Source organism: Notamacropus eugenii, chromosome 4, assembly GCF_028372415.1.
Source record: "Notamacropus eugenii isolate mMacEug1 chromosome 4, mMacEug1.pri_v2, whole genome shotgun sequence".
In the NCBI taxonomy this organism is placed as follows: domain Eukaryota; kingdom Metazoa; phylum Chordata; class Mammalia; order Diprotodontia; family Macropodidae; genus Notamacropus; species Notamacropus eugenii.
The window spans coordinates 166,372,705-166,398,600 of NC_092875.1; the positions used below are offsets into that span (position 1 = coordinate 166,372,705).

Sequence of the window (25,896 nt, forward strand, 5' to 3'; positions counted from 1 at the left end):
ATCTATAGGAGGTCTTTCCTAGTCCTCTAAAATTTTACTGCCTTCACTTCTAAGCTGATCTTCAAGCTACTCTATATTTGCTTCATATTTATATGGGTCATACCCATATATTGCATTATTAGAATGTAAGTTTCTTGAGAGCAGGGTTTATTTTTACTGTTTCTTTGTATCCTTGGTGTTTTGCACAGCACGTAGAAGATGGTCAATACTTAATAAATGTCCATTGATTGATAGCCACTGGGATACTGGACTAACATTAAAGAAATATGAATTTGTCTAATTAATATATTATATCAAATGGTGTTACTGTATATGCAAGACCTTTATTGCCTACCACATCAATTGTAACATGTTATAATAGTTGAAACCTTATCCCTCTTCCTAGTCTTCTTTCTACTTTTAATGTTCTTCCCATGGCTACTTCCCTGAGTATATGCGTAGGCTACACGGTCAGGGTGGATCTCCTCTTTTTGTTGTCTTGCTTCAAGGTAATGTTTTATTACCATCTTGTGAATTGTGTCTTGAGGCCAGATCTATTATTTATCTTTGTAACAGGAAGAAATAAGACATGAAAGGCACACTGGAGTCTGATTATGGAGGGCTTTGAATGCAAAGATAAAGGGCTTTGAAGAAAATTTGAACACTTTTAAAACAGAGCTGTTTATCAAGGAGATTAATGTGACAGTGGTGGACAGAAATGATTGCAGAGGGGATAGGGTAGTGATAGGTGCGTTACAGGGACTGAGAACAGCTATTGCATCATCATAATAAAGGTGAACCTATCAACATCTGTGGAATTTCCACAGCAGGATTCCTTTACATGAATGAAATCCGGAGCCAGAAAAAATGAATGAATGAATACCTTCTCCATTTTATGAGGGAGTATCAGTAGGTGTTGTCTATATTAGCTAACAAGAGAATCAATTGAAGAGCTACTAACCTATTATCAACTGTTGCTAAATATCATAAGAAAAGAAAACATACTAGTTTAATATTCTTTATCAGTGATACTAAGGGATGTTTTGTAGTTAAATGCTATTTCTCTCTTGGGCGAAATGGGATCTTTAATGGAGTTCCCACATATATGGTCCCTTCAGGAGTGTCCCTGACTCTACTTTCTTTGGGGAATCATCTGTTGCTACCAACATTTAGTTCAAATGGGATGGTGAGAGAAGGTTATTTTTCTATGAACTTGGTCCTAAGGTTCCTAGCTTTTCTCCTATCTCTTCTGTAGCAAAGTAGTTTCATCAGATGTTCATGGTAGCATCCATAGAGCACCATCCAAGTCCAAGGGTAAAATTGTCTTCAATATATTGTGAGATAATCTTGAGGAATAGACTAGTAAAGGGAAAATTTAGAAATTGAATGTCTTATTGTATTTGATATTTTGATCCAATTTTAAAGGGTTAGAAGTCTCTTCTAGGCTTCCTTAGTTTTCCATTTCCTTCCTTCTGTGGCTGTTTCTGGGGACCTGACCCCTGGAATCATTGACCATCTTAGGTAATTTACCTTCATTCTACAACCAGGTCCAGAATGAGGTCTTATTCAGCTATCTGCATCTGTAAGAAGCAGATTTTTTTTTTCCATACCCTTTATCACTAGGCAAAAACCACCGTATGCATTAACCATCTGAAACCACAATTCAGATGGAGTCCCTTGTTTTCTGTTTATTGCTGTTAGCTGAGTAGATTTTCCTTTGTTCTGAGCATGCATTGTTTTGTCTCTCCAGCACTGAGCCTCCAATTTCAATTGTCCTTTACTAAATTCATTCTCTTTTTCTAAAAATCACTCTACTCAGGTTTCTAAAAGTTCCTAATGAGGTGAAGACTGATACATACACTTTTTGTTAATGACCAATGTATCTTACTTGGCTATACATATTAGTTACTTTGTTGTATATTTCTTTATTTTTTCCAGGGAAGATGGGAAGGAGAGAAACAATATTTTTGTTCATTAAAAATAAGGAAATTATTTTCCTTATATAAGGAAAAAATAAGGAAAATCTTCACAAGTTTACTAGAAGGAAAAACCCTAAAATTCCTTATCACTTGCATTATTTCCCACCTCCTGAACCTATATTTCTAGGTTCACATTTTTGGGGCCTTTTTAATCTTGGGTAATTTCATCATTTTAACATCATTCCTTTTTTCTTTAGCCGGACTTGATATACACTCAAGTTAGCAATGATTTTTTTGTATCCTTGTTTTTGGCTGTATTTTCTATGCCTATCCTCCACAAAATCAACCTTAAAAATTTAGAAATATACCTCAAACATCATTAAATTTTATTAATTGTCATCATGCTTCCATTATCCACAAATTTCTCTCATTCCTTCTCCAAGATGTTTATATTTTTAACCTATTCTACTTTGTATCAGATTCTAACAGTGTTCTACTATATAATAAAGTCAGAACTGTATTTAGGGTCAAAAACATCTGACTTGAAATACTTATTCAGATACTTGCTAAATTTGTAATCTCATTCAATTTATTTAATTCTCCTGATCCTTAGTTTCTCAATCTGTAAAACAAAAATAATGACACTGACATCAAAAATCTGTAGTTAGGATTAAATGTGATAGTGTCTACAAAGTACTTTACAACATGAAAGTGCTATGGAACTAGGTTATTATTATCATCATAAAAAGCTGTACTTCATTTTTTTTTCTAAATTTAAATCTTCAAAATTTCAAGTACTCATTGTTTCTAGAATTCTTGGATTCAGTGAACAGATTCAAAGTATCCTTAGCCATACCAATGGTTAAGGTAAAATCTTCTTGGTTTTATAAACCCTCTCAGAATCTAAACTCAAGAATTCTGATTTTGTTCATCTTTCCTACTGTGATCGCATTATTGCCTTTAGTCATCTGCAGTGCATCTTTGTGGTGTTTTTGTGGTTTTGTTTTAATTTCTTGAGGCACTGTCCTCATTATTGCTCTTAGCCCCGTTACATAGATGTGTCTTGCTTTTATGCAACACTGGAGTTTTCTTTTGTTTCTTATATCTTTCTGCTTCCATATCAAACTATTGTTCAGAACTCCGAGACTAACCAAGTGCTCTACAGAATTTCAGTGTTGCTTTTCTTCTCCACTTTCAGTTACCATTGTTTGTTTCTTCTCCATCTTGGGCAATATTCTTCCCTTACTATATTTCTCCTCCTTCTGTTGATCTTTGGCACCTATTCCCCTTTATTCATTCAAGAGTTCACTTAGAAATGCACATTTGTTTTTACTTTATCCTTTCTTCCAAAAAATACTTATCATTATCCTTATTTCAATCTCTAATGAGAATTTGGGGCTTTAGGCTTGACTAAGTGCATTTGTTTAAGCTATAAGTGTACATATTATTCTTCATAATATTGGGAGCATAAAGCAGTAGTGACACGACAAGGGAGAAATAGAATGACATTAATGTCAGCTGTCCCAGTGGATATTTTGAAGTAGAATAAAATGTTAACCAAGACCATAGGATTTACTCCCCTAACATATAAAGGTTATATATGTATTATAGAGTTTAGAAATTCATAATATAGAAATACTAAAGGGTTCAGGCAAAAGGAAGGCTGTATAATTTAAATAACTTATGAATGTAGCTATTTCATGCTCTTAAAACCATCCCTTTGCTTTTTTGCATGTCTTAACTACAGCCTAGCCTGAGCTATAAATTGTAAATGAACCAAAGTGCAATTTACATGGATAAAAAAAAAAAAATCAGTTCTCATTGGCTTTGTTTATTTTTAAGCTTCTTTTTCTTAAATTACACAATTTACGTAGACATTTTTACATTTCTATATATATTCAAGAAAATAGTTATTTAAGAAGGAAGCAGGGTAGCATAGATGGAGAATGAGTGGTGAATTTGAAGTAAAAAAGCACTTACTTTGCATTTCTGCTCTCTAAATTCAATTCAATTAGCATTTATTAAGCACCTATGGTATGTACTAAGTGCTACAAAGATAAAATACAAAGAGTGGCGGTTCTGGATAGTATGTGGAACCTGGAGTCAGGAAGACTTCAGTTGAAATCCATCTTCAGACACTCCCTTGCAACTCTGGGCAAGTCACTTAACCGCTCGATATCTCAGTTTCCTCATCTTCAAAATGTAGATAATAATATCTATATTCAAAGTTTGTTGTGGAGATCAAATGAGTTTATATATCTAAGCTTCTCTACAAACTTTAAAGAATTCAATAAATTTTAGCTATTGTTATCAAGAAGTTATAAGAAGAGGGGTTGTGGTAAATCCAAAGTTCCCTGCACTGTTGGGTATGATACTAACAACTGGGAAACCAGAGGAGGTTTCATGTAGGAGGTGGCACCTGACTGAGGCTGGAAGGGTCATAGCAACTCTAAGAAAGGAGGAACAGCATTGTGGAGGACAGGTTGTGTGAAGGTTGAGAGGGAGAAAATAATTTACTAATTTTATGACTGAGAAAGTTGGTAAACCTGGTTGAGCTTCAGTTTATGGTTTTGAAAGAAAATGGAAATAACAACATTTGTTGTACCTATTAATCAATTAAAAATTTACATGCTGTTGCTAGCTATCTGTTACAAGCAAATGTCAGAACATTGTGAAGTTCAATTTTTAAATACTTTAATGAGTTGTTGTTAATATTATCTAAAATAAAGGTATGGCAGTTATAGCCCCTTAGTGTGAACCTCTGAAAATCGATGACTATCTTTGCAAAGCAGTCAATTCACTAAGTGCCATCTCTTAGTAAATTTATTTCCTTTCACTTTTTTTCTTGTTGTATCAGAATAGAAAGTTCACTTCAAAACAGTAAGAGTTTAGCATTATATGTGATAAAACAGGAAAGCAGAGGAAGGAAATTTTGGAAATTGTTATATGAATATTATATATGTATATATAGAGAGAGTTAGAGAGAGACAGACAGACAGATAGAGAGAAAAAGAGGAGGAGGTGATAAACATATAAAGTAAATTCTATCCTTAATTTCATTAGTTGTTCATATTTGTACTGCTATAATTCATATACACACGCATACACATATATAAGTGGGGGTGGGGGTTGTGGGTCGGGGGGAGTATGTGTGTATATATGTATATACATTAATACACAACCACTCCCTCCCCATAGGTTGTATATGTGTGTGATTCATACTTGATATAACCATGAAAAAGTTGTGCTGATAACTGTATTTAAAATAAATTAGATACTGACCCACAATCTGAAGACATTAATTTTGTATTTATAAAAGTATTTAATACCCTTTTATGTCTTAATGGAAGCATGAATGAATTATTCTTCATTTGTCCATCAAAGATCTCAGAGTTGTAGGATACCTCAGAGGTCACTGATTGTTCACATCTGAACAAGAAGCCCCCCCCACATATTTAATAAATTATTGTACAGCCTTTGGTTAAATACCTACAGTCTCCCTACCTCCTGAGATAGCTCATTCCATCCTGTATAGCTTTAAAATAAGAATAATAACAATAAGAGTAATAGTAATTTTTAGAACAAGTAAAAGTTTGCAAAGTTCTTTACAAATATGTTGTCATTTGATCTTCACAAAAACCCTGGGTAGTAGCTACTTTTATTCTTCACCATTTATTGAAGAGCAAAATAATCCTAGGAAGGTTAAGTTACTTGAACAGGGTTGCATTGCTAGGAAGTATCTGAGGTATCATCTTGACTCAAACTCTAGCACTCTATCTACTGCACTGGACTGAACCTGAGAAATCATCTAATCCAATCCCTTCATTTTATGATAAAACTGAGACATAGTGATATAAAGTGACTTGTACATGGTCACACACACGTAGTGTAATTACAGTAACGGGGTGTAGGGTGTGTTCAGGAAGGACCAGTACCTTTGGTGCGATGGCTGCCAAGCCCTTTTGGGGCTCTTTCCACCTTTGGTGTCCACCTGTTCCACCTAACTCTCACCTGTGGCTCCAAGAAGCTGCAGCATGCACAGTGTCTACACCCTGGTAAACTGTTTCAGCAGATGGCCCAAACCAGGTTGAGGGTAACCAAGGGATCTCAAACCCATTGGTGACTTAGGTGAGTATCTTCCCCAAGAATGTGAAGACTTTATCCGGTTGATGGGCAGATGAGAACAATTTGTTCCAATGGCCATGAAGGCAGATTAAGCAGGCAATGTGGAGCACTTCGAACTTGGTTAGACACTGAAGATGCCAAGGTCATCCACTGCACCCTGAGCCATCTCCAGTCATCTTGACTCTGTCCTGCCACTGGACTATGATGGCTCAGGAGGAGAGAGTGAGGTTGATGACTTTGTGCAACTCTGCCTCACTTAAATCCAATTTACACATGAATCAAAAGACATCACATCACCCACACCATATCCCTATTATGCCTCAAAGTCCTGTGGCAACAGGCAAGTGATGAAGCAGCAGGTGTGGATATACTGGGAGCTGTAGTCATGACCCACCACACAGGCAGCCCAGGCTATAGGGCTATTTCTCACTGTAAGCAGCAGTGGGATTCAGCAGCCCCCTGGGTGTCTGAGCAGCCTTTTATGGATCACACTGCTCACCTCCTGATGTGAGGAAGAGTGCTAGAAAAGGTGCCGTAAACATTGCCTGCTTACCCAACCCTGGCCTGATTACTGCATGGTGGAAACACAAAAAAAAAATGTACAAAAACATCTGTAAAGATGATTCCACTCACCATCAGCACATGGAATGTGTGCACACTAATAGACAACACAAAATCCAGTAGACCTGAAAGAAGAACCGCTCTAATTTCAAGAGAACTCTACAGATATCGCATCCAAATAGCAGCCTTGAGTGAAACAAGGTTGGCAAATGAAGGCCAGCTTACTGAAGCTGGAGCTAGATACACCTTTTCTGGAGTGGGTGCAGTGATTGGGAGTGCCATGAAGCTGGCGTGGGTTTTGCAATCAAAACTAATATCATCAGCAAGCTGGTATGCCTGCCAAAACAAGTGAATGACAGGCTCATGACAATGCAGTTGCCATTCACAGGAAAATGCCATGCCACCATCATCAGTGCCTATGCTCCCATCATGACCAACCCTGATGAAGTCAAAGAAAAATTTTATGAAGACCTAGAGACCCTTATTGTCAATGTGCCAAAAGAGGACAAGCTTATAATGCTGGGTGACTTTAAGGCTAGAGTAGGCTCAGACTACCAGACTTGGCAGGGAGTCCTAGGGAGGAATGGAGTTGGAAACAGCAACAATAATGGTCATTTACTATTGAAGACTTGTACATCACACGACATTCTCATCACCAACACTGTCTTCTGTTTACCTAAACGCAATAAACCTTCATGGATGCACCCTTGGAGCAAACACTGGCATTTAATAGATTATGTGATTGTAAGGAGAAGAGACAGACAAGATGTGAGAGTGACAAAGGCAATGTATGATGCAGAGTGCTAGACTAATCATAGACTTATCCTTTCCAAGTTAAATATTCGCATTCATCAAAAGTATTGCCCCCAAGGCAAAATGACTACCAGAAGAATTAATGTTAACAAATTAGAGCTCTTCTTTGAGCATGAACAGTTTGCTGCTGACTTGGAGGGAGAGTTGAGCCAACACAGAGTTGGCAACAGTGCAGCAGAAAAGGAGTGGGCAGCTCTCAGAGATTTGGTGTACAGCACTGCACTTGCTCATCTGGGTCAGAACACTCACAAACAGCAAGACTGGTTTGATGAAAATGATGGGGAAATTCAGAAGCTGCTAAATGAAAAACGTGAACTCCACAGGATTTACCAGCAGGACGGTTCATCCACCTCTAAGAAGGCAGCATTTAATTCCATCAAAAGCAAAATACAAGCAAAGCTTAGAGATGCTGGATTCCTGATTCAGTAAGAAGGCAGGTGAAATTCAGTTTTATGCTGATAGTAACAATCCAAAGTGCTTTTATGATTCCCTGAAAGCTATTTATGGACCAAAATCTCATGATGTATCACAGCTACTCAGTGCTGATGGAGCCACATTGATTAGTGATAAGGACATGATCCTAGAGAGATGGGTCATCATCCACCTCTATAAGGGTAAAGGGAATAGATTATCCTGCAACAATCACAGGGGGATCTCTCTCTCAGTCATTGATGGCAAAAGTCTTGCTAGAGTCCTCCTTAATAGGCTGATCCTTCACCTGGAAGATGGTCATATACCTGAGAGCCAGTGTGGCTTCAGAAAGGGTCGAGAAACAGTCGATATGGTGTTTGCTGCCTGACCACTCCAGGAGAAATGCCAGGAGCAGAACAGAGGTCTGTACACAACGTTTGTGAATCTGACCAAGGCCTTTGACACTGTTAGTCATGAGGGCTTATGGAAAATTATGTCAAAATTTGGTTGCCTGCAGAAGTTCATCAATATTGTACATCAATTTCACAATGCATGTTTGCCTGGGTTCTGGATAATGGACAAAGCTCTCATGCCTTCCCAGTCACCAGTGGAGTGAAACAGGGCTGTGTGCTTGCTCCCATGCTTTTTAGCATGATGTTTTCAGCCATGTTGACAAATGATTTCAATGAGGATGAACACGACATCAAGGTCAACTACCCTACTGATGGTAAGTTCTTCAATTTGAAAAGGTTACAAGCCAGGACCAAAGTGGAGGGAATGTTGGTGCATGATTTTCTGTTTGCAGATGATTGTGCATTCAATGCAACCTCTGAAAATGAGATGCAACAAAGTATGGATCAATTCTCTGCTTCCTGTGCTAATTTTTGCCTAATAATTAACACCAAAAAAACACAGGTGCTCCATCAGCCACCACCACACCATCCATACGTGCAACCATTGGTTACAAAAAATGGAGAAGTTTTGGATGCTGTGGATAAGTTCACTTGCCATGATAGTGTACTTTCCAGGGATGTATACATTGACAATGAGGGTGATGCATGCACTGCCAGAGCTAGCTCAGTGTTTGGGAGGCTCTGAAAAAAGGTTTGGGAGAGAAGAGGACTGACTACCAAACTGAAAGTCTACAGAGCTGTTGTGCTGACCTCATTGTTATATGCTTGTGAAATATGGACAGTCTACCAGGGGCATGCTGGGAAACTGAATCTCTTCCATTTGAACTGTCTTAGGAAGATTCTGAGGATCACCTGGCAGTATTAGGTACCAGATACTGAAGTCCTTGCTTGAGCTGAACTGCCAAGTATTCAAAGTATGCTTCAGAGACTGCAACTCCAATGGGCGGGCCACATTGTTCAAAAGCAAAATGTACTCTTACCAAAAAGACTATTTTATGGAGAACTCACATTGGGCAAGCTATCACATGGTGTTCAGAAGAAATGATACAAGGACACTCTCAAGGTCTCTCTCAATAACTTTAGGTTTGACTGTGCAACATGGGAGACACTGGCCCAGGACCACTCAGCATGGCATGCCCACATAAGAAAAGGAGCTGTTCGATTTGAGCAAAGCAGAATTGAGACAGCACAAAGTAAATGCAGGGTGTACAAATTTGGAATATCCACTCCAAATATTCACACTGACTATCTGTGCCCAACCTATGGTAGAGCATTCCGAGTTTGTGTTGGTCTGATCAGCCACAGTTGGACAGACTGAAATTTCACTTTACAATGGTGATCTCATTTTGATCCTCTTCAAAGATGAAGGACAACAACCAGCCAATCAACCAATTATAGTAGTAATTACAGTGTTGTGATATGAACCCAAATCCACTGACTACAGTGCCAGTGCTATCCTATAATGCCTCCTGATTGTTTGGACATTTTTCCATTATATTGATCCTAATGTTTTTTCTCTGTATCTCACATTTGTTGCTTTTAGTTCTGCCTCTAGGAGTGAAATTGACCAGTTTTGATCTCTTCCAAGTGATATCTCCTCAAGCAATTGCACACGGCTATTATATCTTCCTAAAGGAAACATCTCTAAACATCTCCATTTCCTTCAACTCAGCTGAAGTTGAGTTCAATTAACCGAACTTCATATGTCATTAAATGAAGGCCAATCTTTAGCCTAATGATTTTACTTTGAAATATTCTCAAGCTTATCAAAGGCTTTTCTGTGGTCTTTGTACTCTATCACTCCTGTAATGCAACCTGAGGTCACATGAACTTTTTTCTCTTTTTTTAATACTGTGAAAATTTCTGGTAACAACAATTGTTGTTAACTTTGGTTACTTTTGTATGCAAATGATTCTGTGCAGACTGCCGCGGATGCCAGCCCTTTTTTCCTTGTTGCATTCTCGTCTATTTTCAGTCTAACACCTTGGAACTGACCTGACATAATTGGAATGATTTCTCTTTCTAGCATGTTTACCAAATCAGATACATGATCCTTTTCCTTAAAATGAAAAAGGCTGCTTTTAGCCACCCTTCTATTTTAGTTCATTGTGTTGATGGAGCCGTTTGACAAAATCGTGGCACATGAATGCAGCATGATCTCTAACTGCTAAATGTCTTACACCTTGAAACTGGTCATTATTTGAATATACTCCAAGCATGTCTGACATAACTCTAGTAAACTTTATATAAGCCAGATGTTTATATTCATATTCATCAGTGATCTGGACCGAAGAATAATGAGAAAATGACATCAAAGGCAAATGGGATTGGAGAAGGAAATACAGCAAAGTTATTTCATGTACCACCGAGAGTATAAATAGATTCAAAAATAAAATTGTCAGATTTGCGGTACAAAAAAAGTCACTAACAGTGCATATCCTTTTACTCAACTCTGCCACTTTGAGTCTACACCCGAGCGATTAAATAAATAAGAAAAACTCCTATCTGTACAAAATTATTTATAACAGCTCTTTTTGTGATGGCAAGAAAACCCTGGAAACTAAAGAGATTCTTATCCTTTAAGAAATGGCTGCACAAAGTGTAGCATATGAATATGATAGAATATCATTGTCCTATAAAAATGAGGAAATAAATCATTTTCAAGGAGATATGGAGAGACATACATGACTGATATAGAGTGAAGTGAGAATAATTTATAGTATAATGTCAACATTATGAAAATGTATAATTTTGAAGGTTTTTATAAATAAACAAGGACTGGAATCAGCAGAACCAGGAGAACAAATGATACAATAAGAAAAATACTGTAAAGACAACTTTGAAAGTCGTAAGAACTCTGATCACGACAATGACCATCCAAGATTCCAAAGGATCTAGAATGAAACCACCTAACCACTTCCTGACAGAAAAGTGATCCATTTAGGGTACGCAATGACACACAAACATACATGTTTATGTATATGTATATGTATGTGTTATATGTGTACATATGCATTCCTGGATACTGGAGTGGTTTACTATTTCTTTCTCCAGTTCATTTTATAGTTCATGAACTGAAGTAAGTAGTGTCAAGTTACTTGCCTGGCGTCACATAGCTAAGTAGCTAAGGCAAGATTTGAAGTCTGAAAGATGTGTCTTCCTGACTCCAAGTACTGTATTCATTGTGCTACCTAGCAACCCTAAAAAAATTAGTTAAACATAAATCAATTTTCTCTCCCTCTTTTCCTTAAACCATTGAAAAAAATTACAACAAAAATACAGAGTAATGCAAAATGAATTCTCTCACAGGCTATATATGAAGGGTAGACTCGCCATATTAAGTTAATCTTAGTTGCCCACACCCAAAGGTATTAGCCTAATGCAGCTCAGAATTCCTGGGCTCAAGAGATCAACCAGCCTCAGCCTCTCTGGTAAGTTGGGCTTGCATGCGTGTACCACCACATGTGACAGTAGAGATTTGTGAAGAATGTCTATAAGATTATAGATGCCAGGAACTTCAATGACAGAGGAAATAGTCATCTGTACAAAATGGTTGGTTCTCAAAATACTGAAGAACTAATATTATCATTTGTTTAAAAAAAAAAAAAAAGCTTAAGCAGATGAGCTATAGTAGGCTAACTTGTTTGGGTGTCTGCACTAAGACTGCCCGGGAATAGATGAGATGACACTGATATGAAACAGAACAAGTCAAAGATCCCAAGTGGATCAGAGTGGGTCAAGCCTCTGATCAACCCTTTTACTTCCAACCAAGGTAAGATTGGGAGACTGAGTCTTCACAGTAAATGAAGTTTCTTTATTAAAAATATAAGAATAAGGATCATTTTGTGATTTCTGTATTCCTCCAACAAGAGGTTTGCTACACAGTGCTGGACTTACACTAGAAATAATTCTTTACAATTGGTCAAGAACTGCTCATCCTTTTGGTCCACGAGTACTTACAGTTAGCACCTCTCTTCTGTTGTTCCCCACTAAGATGAAGTATGAATAAGATTGTGGCTAAAGAAATGACATTGTTTTGTTCTAAACAAATGCTCCTCAAAACTGTCCATTTTTCAATAATTCTGGCAAAGTTTTTGTCCACATAAACTTTAGAAATATATTGATGGAATTCCTTAATAATGTGATACATAATTGTTTCTTAAAGTAAAAACTATAAGTATCTGTTAACATATTGATATTTTTGACCAGTTATGTGCCTTAGAGGTCATCTGGTCTAATCTGCTCTTTATAAAGATGAGTGAACTGGAAGCCCTAAATGAATTCAATTGATATGTCCAAGGTTAAATAGAATTTTATCTAGAGATAGGTTTCTCATATGACTGCTTACTGGAAGAATGCAATGACTGTCAGTTTAGAGTAAAATAAAAAGATGACATCTGATGAGTTTCACCGGAAAGTATAACATTTATTCCTTGACCTTGGTGTTAACCAAAAGATTTAGAGCACCATACCACACTTGTCCCTTGAAAGATGTATTTTTTTAATATTAATGTTTACTTGGTAAAATGAAATAAATACAGTAATGTAAGGTCAATGTGGCTTTGACATGTTTATTTCATTTATCTTTAAGTCTTCCATACTTCTTTATCAGGATTCAGGAAAGCAATACTGTATTTTTCATGTCCATTTCAATGTTATTCTATATTTTGAAATATTTTTTATATTAATGTAACTTTAAGAAAAAAATCAAAATTTTCAAAAACTTTTTCAGTCTTTGTCACTTCCTTTTATTATTGTGATGTTAAAATCCTGTTTGTTTTGCTATATCCTTTCACCTGGACTTAAATGAGACATGAAATCATAAAGGTTGTTAACAGAAATCATATGGACCTTAAGGTTAGGTGTTTATTCTCATGAACTGAGTAATCAACCCTAAAAACAGTGCCAAAAAGATAAAGTTCTCTAAGAAAAATGTAAACTTTGTTCCAACTGGCTTTTAAGATAGATTTCTTTTTTCATGACAAGAGGTCTTTCTGAAAGAACTACATTCTTAAAGTTCAATCAATGTATACTTATTTCAGTCATCATTAAACAAACTTGTTTATTGGAATGCCCAATGTGTAATGTGAGCCTAACAGATAATCAAATTATTTGCTGATAAGTTTCCTTTTCAAAATCCTGTTGGGTTTCACTATCATAACAGAAAATAAGTATTACAACAAGATTACATCATAAAACATTTATTGAACAATCTCCATATGAATAACTTCATATTTAGATATGACAGAGAAATAGAACATGATGGAACTTCTGCCCTAAGAAGATTGCAATATAGTTGAGAATATGTAAACATTTAGGAGCATTTGTAGAGCAATTGACAAATGAATGTTAATTAAGTGCAACAAAATAAATGTGCTAAAGGAACACAGAGTTAGTATTGAACAAAGTTGAATGGGATTAATTTAGAATTGCAGCACAGAAGAGCTGAACTTTGAAGAGGAACATGGTGAAATATGAGGCACAAAAGTTACTCTTTGCAGTGTGTCTCATTTGCCCTTATTAAAAAACGTCTTCTATTTAAAATATGTTTTATTTTTTTTAAAGAACACCAAGCCTCTTCTGCCTCATAAATGAAACCTTAATCTAACCTCATCAGGGCACAAAAGGAATTTTCTAATTGTTGTTGTATTCTTTTTTTCTTTATATCCACTTAGAAAATTAAATGTATAAATCACAATTATTGTAACTTAATTTCATAAAAAAAGTTTTGTGCTACAAATATTTTAGCTGGCAATTTGCTTCTTCTTCTTTACAATGTACATAGCTGCTAAAAATTTTTCATGAATGTTATATCTAATATGTGTCTGCTGGGTTTTTCTGATTTGAAAAAAACCTGTTTAATGAAGGATTATGGAATATTTTTCAGACCCTTAATTTCTACTATTAAGAGAAGAAGTCCTATTGGTAGAAATCTTTTGTAGAAATGCTCTGTCAATTTAAAAGAAAATGCAGAATTTTTTTTCTTCTATCACTGAAAGGAAATACTGGGCTTCCACTATAGGAATGTACTCCTAGAGAATATGGAAAGAAAACAAAACAGGTAGAATGACAGGAATTTCCTAGAGGAACTGTAACTCTCACTTGTTCACACATCGTTCCCCTCCTGCTGACACCTTGGAAAATATACAGACTAAGGCTGTATGAACATTTTCTGAAGCCAGATATAGCATAGGCAGTCTGGAGCTCTATGTGCCTAGAAAAAATCTCAGCAGCCAGACTGGGGAGAAAGCGTGGGGTGGTTTCCTTAGAAAGAATGGATGATGCTACAATTTACCAAGGAAAAACAAGAAGGGGTATGCTGATCCATGCTAGAGTGACTCTTCTTGAAAATTGGTGACAACCGGCTGAGAGAAGCTGATAAAAGATTTATTCTGTGAAACCAACATGGGAGGGATTGAAACTATATACTTTTCCCTAATGGAGAATATAATAAAAGGAAAGCATACTGTAAATCGTGAAAGTACAGGCTGGCATATCAAACCTCTTCTTAAAAAATATAATAAAAACTTCTTTTATTGAATACCACAGAAGAGTAACTGAAATATAACAGATTTCTAGATTTTTTGCCCCATGAAGTCTGACCTGGACATGATCCTGGAACTTTGGGGTGAAGTTTTCTTATAAAATGTTTACACCAAGGGTAGATTTATACTTGTATCATGGCCATTCCACACATATTTAAATACAATAGATTAAATTTTATGGTATGTCAGTGTGATATTTAGTAGTATCATTGTATTTTCTTAAAGGTAATATCATTACATAACTTTTTTTGTACTTCTTTATCAGCCATTTTATTTTCAAAAGAATAAGATCCTACATTATAAGTTCAGGGAGGCAAAAGATATTCCTAACCCTTAGGCTAAATTTGTTATATAGTTTTGCTCTCATTATAGGCCTAGTTCCTATTTCAATCAGCACAATTTTGATGCATATTATAGCCTGGATGCACTTCATCTTGGCAGATATAGTTGCTAAGACACATGTCAATTGTCTTTGAAAGATCATGCAGAATGAAGAAAGTACAACTGGCCTGAAAAAGGGAAAATGTTATATGATTTTCAGAAAGAAAATAAAGCAAGAGAACTGAGTCTGTAACTTTTAAGTCAATAAGTTTAAATTTGATTGCTAGGGAAATTGAGAATGGATCATTAAATAGATGGCTAGTGAATATCTGGAAAAGAAGGTAATGAATACATAGAGCCAGCCTGTCTTCACCAAAAATAGTCAATGCCAAAATAGCATTGTTTTCTTTTTTGACAGTTACCAAAAAGGTGAATTAGGAGAGTGATATAGACACCCTGAAATTTAGTAAAGTTTAGCAAAACATTTATTAACATATCCCATGCTATCCTTGTGTAAAATATTAAGATATATGGCTTGGATAATAATGTAATTAAATGCATTCCACACAGGTTAAATGGTCAGACACAAACCTTATCCTTCAAGGTTCAGCGTCAACTTGGCAGAGGGTCTCCAATGGACTGTTGTAGAGAAAGTGCTTGGCCTCATGCTGCTTTATTTTTTTTTCAGTGATTTGAATAGTGGGATAGCTGGAATATTCATCAGATATATAGAAATCAAGAAGCTTGCAAGGTTAGCTAACAAACTATGTGACTGTCAGGATCCAAAAATATCTTGACAGGCTAAATCATTCATCTGATAATATGACATCTCATAGGAATAAATGTAAGGTGTTTATGCTTGTGTTCAAAAATCAACTAAAGAAATATGGAATGGTTAAAATATGGTTAGACAACAGTATGAATGATATCTGACTTTTTTGGCATAGAAAAAGAAGAACATGAGAAGCGGTGTGATAGGGCAGCCAAAAAACCAAATCTAGAATCCTTTGGGTGACATTAAGGAAGGCAGAGTTTCCAGATGACTGGGAGGTCATCATTCCTTTGTATTCTGCCCTTGCCAGATCAAATATTGAGTTCTCAAGCTCAGTTCTTGGTTCCAAAGTTTAGGAAGCTCATTGAGAAGGCAAGTAAAATAGTGAGAGACTTTGAGTCCATGTGATATGAAGAACAGCTCAAGGAATTAGGCATGTTTAGATTGAGGATATAACAAATAGAAAGGATCTAATAATATATAAGGCATTATATACTTACATATCATATATATATACATATACTTATATCTATATCTATGCCTATACCTACATCTATATTTATCTGTCTGCCTGTCTATTTATCTATCTGTCTGTCTGTCTATTTATCTGTCTGTCTATACACACTCATATCAATCAATTGTTTGAGAATCTGTCATGTTGAAAGAGCAATTAGATTTAGTCTGTTTGACCCCACAAGAGAAAAGCCAGAAATAGCAGATGGAAGCAGCAAAGAAATATTAGGTGTGATGTCAGTAAAAATGTCCTAATGATGAATGCTTTCCAAAATGATAATGGGCTGCCTCAGGTGATGGATTTCATTTTCTCAGCATTCTTTAAGAAGAAAGATAGTAGGATTTCCTTCTACATATACCTTGGACAAAAATGACCACCCAGTCTCCTAACTTTCATAATGTATGATTTTCTGATAATATTTTTAATTTATGTGGCATTTTAAAGTTTGCAAATAGGTTTGCATACACATTGATAGTCATTTTTTTTTCAAATTTATCAATTTGTTTTCAACATTCACTTCCACAATTTTTAAATTTTCTCCTTCTCCCTGCTCCTTCCCTCTCCCAGATGGCATGCAATCTTGTATGGTCTTTACACTACAATTCCTATTAAATGCATTTACACACCAGTCATGTTGCATAGAAAAGTTATAACTAATGGGAGAAACCATGAGAAAAAACAAAACACAATGAAACATAAAAAATAAAATAGTATGCTTCATTTTGCATTCCAGCTCCATAGTTCTTTCTAGGATGTGGGTGGCATTTTGCATCATGAGTCCTTTGGAAATGTTTTAGGTCCTTGCATTGCTGAGAAGAGCTAAATCTATCAAAAGCAGTCCTCACACACTGTGGCAGTTACTGTTCTCCTGGTTCTGCTTACTTCATTCAGCATCAGTTCATATAAGTCTTTCCAGGTTTTCCCAAAGTCTATCTGCTCATCCCAGTATTCCATTATATCCATATAACAGAACTTGTTAAACCATTCCCCAATTGATGGGCATTCCCTTGATTTCCAGTTCTTGGCCAACACAAGAAGTGCTGCTATAAATATTTTTGTGTATGTGGATCCTTTTCCCATCTTTATGACCTCTTTGGGATGTAGCCCTAGAAATGATATTGCTGGGTCAAAGAATATGTACATTTTTATCACCCTTTGGGCGTAGTTCCAAATTGCTCTCCAGAATGGTTAGATCAGTTCACAGCTCCACCAACAATGAATTAGTGTTCCAACTTCCTCAAATCTCCTCCAACATTTTATTCTTATTTTATTGATGAGGAAACTGAGGATCAAAGTTGTAACACACATATGATCACATGACTAACATATTCTGAGTCATCTTGTATTTATCTTTTTCTTGAGAAGGCTGAGTCTCTTAAATGCCTTGCTAAAATTGATGTAGATGTCTACCACATTTCCTTGATCTGAGAATTTGAAATTCTCATCTATAAATATAACAAAAGCAAAAGAAAAATTAAGTAGCTCTTCCCTCCCTCTGTTATTAGTGATCATTTATTTCATTGAATCCAACCTTTCCTTACCAGGCTTAGCTACTTGCTTTTGCACTTCATACACTCTTACTAGGTCATAATACATCTTTTGAATTCTGTCAATGCTGTTATTTCCTTTGTCCATATATGTCTTTCAAAATTTTAATTTAATCACTTAGGTAACTATTTTTACCTGTTCTTTCTAATTTTTTCCCATTTATGACTTCAGAATTTTATTATCAAAAGATTCCCATCCCGCCTAACCTGACTTTCCCTATTCAATTTTAATTCATGAGATCCAACTTACACTGACTTTAAATCCTTTGAAATCTGGTGTCTAAAAATCTTATCTGTATGTCCAAATGTTTCCAACTGAAACTTCTTCTCTTTTAGAAATTCTTACTTTTAGTTACTATTTCCTTCTATAGTTTTCATAATTTCTTCTCCAATATCCAGTTTCTCTCTGTTGGCAAGAATTATATTCCAATTAAAATTTCTCTTTGTTCCTTTTGAGAGATGAAATAATTAAGGCAAGATTTAAACATATTATCACCTGTTCTATTTTTGCAGAGAGGTTTCCAGGATATATATGGATAGTTGAAGTCCCCTGTATCTCTATTATGCCACCATGCCAGGAATGTAATCTCTTTTCTAAAAAGATCTGTTACTTTTTTCTGTCCATATTATCTATAACATACACCAATGTCAATATTCCCTATATTTTGCCTATAGACAAAACATTCCACCATGATTTCTCTCTCTGGTCCTTGTGTTCTGTCACATGAACATATCTTGTTAGTTTATAAGGCTGCTGTTGGCCTCCTTTCCTCTGTCCTGTTTTGCCTACATGTCATATTTCAGGTGTGAGTCCCATCCAACAAGTCTCAGTGAGTCAGTGAATTCAAATTAATCCTCTTTCATTAGCACATCCTATTTGTTAGCCATATTTTATGATTTTCTATGTAAAACTAGGTCATAGGTTATTTTTATATTTTATATACAAATTATTTATTTTTCCTCTATTATTATGCACTTCCAACTCTACAGAATTGTTGCAAAAAAAGGTTTTATAAATTTTGAAATGCCCTACAAATGTAAGTTAGTATCTTCATCATTATTCAGAAAACAGTAAAACTGATATTTGAACCCGGGTTCTCTGACTCAAAATTACATCAATTTTCACTGAGTAACACTTACTTTTAGTTAAACTAATTCTAATGAATAAAAAGGAATTAATTATCTATAATGATTTGATTAAATATATCACTGTGAATATGCAAAAGCATCCTCACCAGATCCTCACATAGTGCCAGTTTATGACTTTTAAACTCTTCATGTTATTTTGACTAAGTAATGTAATATCTCTGAAACTCAGCTTCCATATCTATAAAATGAAAGGCTTACGTTCTAAGTTCTTTTTCTCCTATAAGTACATCATCCTATATTGGCATCACTGATTAGCAGACAGAGGCTCAGCAACGCATTGAAACCTGGATTCAAGTCCTAAATATAACATGCTAGACATGTGAACTTTGGGGATCTACTACATCTCATGGTTTGCAATGAATTCTATAATTCATACAAGTTGCTGAAGACCCCAACAAAAAAATGATTCATCCTAAGGATGACTTATTTGGGGATTCCAAAAGAATGAAATATATTTTACATCACATTCATTTTTGAAAAAAACAATGTATGTTGTAGATATATAATTATGATTTCTGAAATTAATGTTTATATTTTGTACAGGTAACAAATACTGGGTGTTCAAGGATACCACTCTACAACCAGGTTATCCACATGACTTAATAACACTTGGAAATGGAATTCCCCCTCATGGCATTGATTCTGCCATTTGGTGGGAAGATGTGGGGAAGACCTACTTCTTCAAGGGCGATAGGTAGGTATATATTTCACATAATTTATTCCATCTATGGCTTGAAGTGATATATGAATCACTTTGAAAAAATATTTTCTCTTATTTACTTACATAATCACAGCACCATAAACTTACTCATTACTAGGAAACTGGTTTTGCATATGTAAACCTAAAAAAAGCCATCTACAATTTAAGAGAGATATTTTCATCCAATGATATTTCAAAATGATTTTCTTAAGACCATTGAGAAAATACTAGGACTTATCAAGTGAATACCATTTCACTATGGATTTCATTTCAGTTAGATCTACTTATTCCCTTTATGAGGAAAATGAGTATGTTTAATCCATGTATGGGCTTCTCATTGAAATGGCATTTCATTACTAAAATATCTTATTGATATATCTCTTTTTGTATTTTTGTCATCTTTTTTTATATCTGCATGTATTTCTCAGGAATACTTTGTTTCATGATTTCAGAAAAAAAGTTGATGAGGTCTTTATCCCTAAAGTGCTATTAATTTAGTTTTCAGCAGTCAAGTAAGACTATAGCAAGCCTACACATTATTGTACAAAGTTCTTTTAGTTATAATATGCTTTTCCTTTAGTGTTCTATTTCTTTACATGACTTGCAATTTTCTCTTTTTTATGTGATTTTTGACTTCACATTTATGAAGCAAAAAAGTATTTATTGGACATTACAAATTTGAGCATGCTCTCTCTGGACCCTAGTATCATCTCTAAAAGGAAGGGTTTAAAATGACTTCTAAGATCCTTACCAGAGGTAAATTTGAGATTTTTTTGCTCATGACAATCATAAGAGTCTGCAGATGGGAAACTAGCTTCCTTGTTCTGTTCATGTCTTCAGAAAATCACTTATTCTCTCTGGACCTCTACTGCCTTTTCTGTACAATGACAGATGTGATGAACTCTAACGTCCCAATCAGTTCTAACTCGTAAAAATCTGTGAATTTAATATACAGACAGGGTCACAGACAGCTACATGTCTAGAGTGATGATAAATTACTTTTAGGTGGAGAATAACATTTCATATTTAAAAAAACAATTGTTAAGCTGTTATGAATGGGCTATTCCATGTTATTCTTAATTATTTTTGCTTAATAGGCCTTGGTGAACAATGTTTCTGTCTTGTGAGTGAAATAAAGTAATTTAGACTTAAATCCTTACTGACCCAGGATCAATTTTACCTTCATGTAAGAGGAGTTTCTTGTGAAAATAATTCATTGAATCAAAATTATGAGGAAAAGTAAATAACTAAATAGTATTCTTGATGCTTGAAATAGAAGAGTATTTCAATAGCAATTGATTGCAAACAGTCGTTCTCTGCAGGGAACAAAAAAAAATCCTATAATTTTTCTCCTGCAGTTCAAAAAGTTTATTTCAAAATTTATTCTTAGTTACTTGTTTTGTACTTTCCTATTCCTAAGAAAATAGGTAGGAATCCAACTTTACTCAACAGTGGCAAAAACTTAAGAGATATTAAATCATAGTCTTCAAGTCAAGACTTTCATAAAAATATACTTAGCAAAGCATTAAAATGAAAGAACCATCCAAAGAAACTTCTATTGATGGGGAAGTTGCTACTTAAAGCCATAAGACACATAATGATGCTCGGCAGGACAGAAGTGCAATACAATATGGAAGCAGAAGAATGAGGAACATGAGCCTTGCTGAGATAATTGAGCTATAACAAGATATTGACCACCAGTGGGAGTAAATCCATATCCCACTAAGCTTCTCAGGACATATTATTTATTATGTTTTTTTCCCTTAATGGATTTTTAGACTTTAATTCCCCTGCTGATTTTAATTGCATAACTGTGCCCATTCAGGACTAGGTGCAGTATTGTGTTAGATCTTTTGCTGGAAGAAGGGAAATTAAAAAGATTTGAGGGACCTCTGAGGGGACAATATGAGCACCTAGTGAGAAAGGGACTGTATCTGTGTGAATTACTTAGCATACACATCAGAATTTTAAATGAAACCTTTTAAATAGTTATTAAAAATTATCATTTGGGTACAAAGGAAGAATGACTATCCACATATGTAAAAATCTCATGATTTTCTCATTTTTATTTTTTGAAACCAATGGATTCAGTGTAAAAGTGTAGCATATTTTTAGTTAGCAAAAATCAATACTGACTATACACTGGATTAATTCTAAATTCACTAACTAGGGAGGAATGGACATTTAGATTATTCCATATTCATATTGCCACATATTTGTGTTTCTTCAGCTTCTACTATTGAGCTCAGATCTCAAATCAATAATCAGAGATTCTGAATGTTTTTTAAACAACATATCTCAGTTAAGTAGTGTAACTTTTGAAGACATTTGTCTTTTGAAACTTTGTTTACATATGTTTGACTTTATTTGCTATTTTAAAAAGCTCAAAAGAAGAATTAAAAATAAAATTATATGACAAGTTATTAAAATTTTTAAAAGATTACGTGGATTTTCCTCTCTGGATAATAGAGATTTCCCAGAGTCTTTAAAGCTAATCATTCTATTCCTGTTAGCATTTAAACCCAGATCCTTAGATTCCCAATCCAGAGAAGTTTCTATTGTACTATGCTGCCTTTCATTAGTCAATACTCCTCATAGCTGGTAAGTCATTGAGTTCCAAATAGAATTGTAATATTATTATTGTTACTATCATTGTTATTACATCTTTCATTTTTTAAACAAAGATAACTAGAATCTCTCAGATGCTTTGCAGAATTCTTTATAAACTCTATTTGCAAAATTCCGTTTTCTAATCTCAGTCTAATAATCTCCATCAAAAAGGGAAATGAATATTTGCTGGCACTGTTTCTTCTTAATGAAATTATGTTGACCCTTTGTGGTCAACATCCTTTTTCTAGACGTTAATTTACCAGTAATAAGAGTAATAAGAAATGCAATGATTTGGTCAGGATCCAGAGTCAATATCATTCACTCATATTTTGCAAATTCTATTCTACCTCCTTTTAAAAAAAATCATTTCAATATTTATTTTTTTCTATTCCTGTCACATCTTTCTTCTTCGTGGTCTGAGAAGGATCTCTGAAATTGACTTACCTAATGCTTATGGCATTTTCAGTACTGTAGAATGTCGTGAAATCATCATGGTCAGTTAGACAGTCCTTTATGATACTCTTACTTAATTTTGGGTTTCTTTTTCCTATTTGTCATTTTTGTACTTCAATTCAATATAATACATATTTATTAAGTACCTGCTATATGCCAAGCACTGTACTAGGTGCTGGGGATATGAAAAATACAGTTCCTTTTCTCAAGGAGTTTCCAGTCCAATAAGGGAAAACTACATACAGAAAGGTAAAAAGCAGAATCAAGGCCACCAATGGGTACTCAGCATAGAAGCATGACATTACATAGATTCAAACCAAGCAGAGCTGCTGATGCAAAATAGTTACCTAGAAAGTTTTGAGCCTTCTGTAAAGGAAGGCTTTGGGAAGAGTTTAATGCTCCAAGCTCTGGTCCTTTAATCAGAGAGGAAAGGCCACTGAGGGCAATGAGAAGGTGATGAGTACCAAAAGCTGAGTCAGTGTTTACTGTAGGAATGAGATCTCAGGTGATCAGCTTTTCCTGGGGGAGGCATGATGTCCTGTGGAGTCAAAATGAAGTAGGATCTATCCTTCAAAGATCATCTACCTTGGCAGGGAAAACTAAATCAAAACAAGAATTGGATAGTTCTGTCTTTTTTGTTATCTATTATAGTGCCATTTGTCTTCTCTTTTCTTTGATCTTCTTCCCCCAAAATAGTTGTTAAAAAGAAAAACAAAGCCTCTTCAATTTTAGCACTCATTACTAACCTTATTTCCTCTTCAATTTTAACACATTTGATACCAACTTTTTGTGTATGTCCTTGCTTCTGTCATCTATATGTTTATTTTTTTCCTTTGAATAATAGTTCATTTTCCCAATTACACGTAAAAACAATTTTTGACATTTCATTTTTTTCAATTTTGAGTTCTAAATTATCCCTTTCCTTCCAATATCTTCCCTCTCCCTTACATGGTAAGCAATTTTGTATATATTATGTGTGTGTAATCATGTAAAACATATTTCCACATTGGTCATGTGAAAGAGAACACAGACAAACTAAAACCACAAAACAGTTAAAAGTAGTATGCTTTTATCTGCACTCAGACTCCATCAGTTCTTTCTCTGGAGATGTATACCATTTTTCATTTTGAATATTTTGGAAATGTCTTGGATCATTTTATTGTTCAGAATAGCTAAGTCATTCACAGGTGATCTTCATACAATATTGCTGTTCCTATGAACAATGTTCTCCTGATTCTACTCTCTTCACCTTGCATCAGTTTATATGTCTTACCAGTTTTTTTTTTCTAACATCATCCTGCTCATCTTTTCTTATAGCCCAATTTTATTACATTAAAATCATATACCACAAATTGTTCAGCCATTTGCCAATATATAAGCATCCTCTAAGTTTCCAATTCTTTGCCACCATAAAAAGAACTGCTATAATTTTCTTTGAAAAAATAGATCGTTTTCCTTTTTTTGGTTCTCTTTGGGATGTAGGGTATGCACAGTTTTATATCCCTTTGGGCATAGTTCCAAATTGCTCCTCAGAATGGTTGGCTCACTTCATAACTCCACTAACAGTGTATTAGTGTCCCAATTTTTCCCACATCCCTTCCATCATATCATTTTCTTTTTCTGTCATATTAACTAATCTGATAGGTGTGATATGGTACCTCAGGGTTGTTTTACTTTGGATTTCTCTAACTAGTGATTTAGAGTATTTCTTCATGTGACTAAAAATAGTTTTGATTTCTCCATCTCAAAGTTGCCTGTTTATATTCTTTGACAACTAATCTTTTGGGGAATGACTTGTATTTTTATAAATTTTACTTACTTCTCTATATATTTGAGAAATGAAATCTTTATCAGAGATACTTGCTGTAAAAAAAATTCCCCAACTTTCTGCTTTCCTTCTAATCTTGTTACTTTGGTTTTATCTGTATAAAATCTTTTTTAATTTAATATAATCTATATTATCCACTTTATATCTCATAATGCTCTTCATCTCTTATTTGATCATAAATTATTCCCTTTTTCAAAGATCTGATAGATAAACTATTCCATGCCCCCTAACATGCTTATAGTGTCATCCTTGATGTCTAAATTATGTAACCATTTCATACTTATCTTAGTATATAATGTAAAATATTGGTCTGTACCTAGCTTCTGCCATTCCACTGTTCTCCAATTTTCCTGGTAGTTTTTGCCAAATAGTAGATGCTTGTTTCTTAAGTTGGGGTCTTTTGATTTATCAAACAGTAGATTACTATCATCATTTATTACTATGTGTTGTGTACATAATGAGTTGCTGCATCCAGTAAATTTAGATATGTTGTCTCATTGTTATCATTCTCTTTAAAGAAATTATTGATTATTTCTGTGATTTATTCTGACTTTTTGTCCTTGAGGATTAGATAATTTAGTTTCCAATTAATCCAATTTCACCTGTTTTTCGATGCGCCTTTATGGAATATAATTTCATTGCCTTATGATATGAAAAGGATGCATTGAATATTTTTGCTTTTCTGTATTTGATTGTGAGGTTTGTATGTCCTTAAACATGGTCACTTTTTGAGTAGGTGCACATACCACTGAAAAAAAAATATTTTTTTCTATTGCATTCCATTTTCCCCAGATCTCTATCAAAACTAACTTTTCAAAATTTTATTCACCACCTTAATTTCTTGTTTATTTTTTTTAGCTATATTTAGTTCTGAAAGCTGAGATCCCCCACTAGTATAGTTTTGCTGTCTATTTCCTCTTGTAACTTGTTTAACTTTTCCTTTAAAAATTTGGACATTACACCATTTGGTACATATATGTTTAGTACTGATATTATTTTAGCAAGATGTAGTTTCTTTCCTTATCTCTTTTAATTAGATCATTTTTGCTTTTGCTGTTTATGAGATTATGATTACTACCCCTGCTTTTTCTTTTCTTTCTTACTTCAGCTGAAGCATAATGGACTCTGCTTCAGCACCATATGTTTACTCTGTGTGTATCTCTCTGCATCACATCTATTTCTTATAAACAGCTTATTGTACGATTCTGCTTTTATCCACTCTAATATTGGCTTATG

General features: G+C 34.7%; 1 protein-coding gene across 1 annotated transcript in view; it reads left to right on the plus strand.

The window, feature by feature from the left end:
• Positions 1-25,896, plus strand: part of MMP16 (matrix metallopeptidase 16) — a 390,977-nt gene that overhangs the window by 350,556 nt on the left and 14,525 nt on the right. The window contains exon 9 of the mRNA XM_072603624.1: positions 19,613-19,763. Within this exon, the coding sequence (XP_072459725.1) occupies positions 19,613-19,763 (151 nt within the window). The remainder of the gene's footprint in view (positions 1-19,612; positions 19,764-25,896) is intronic.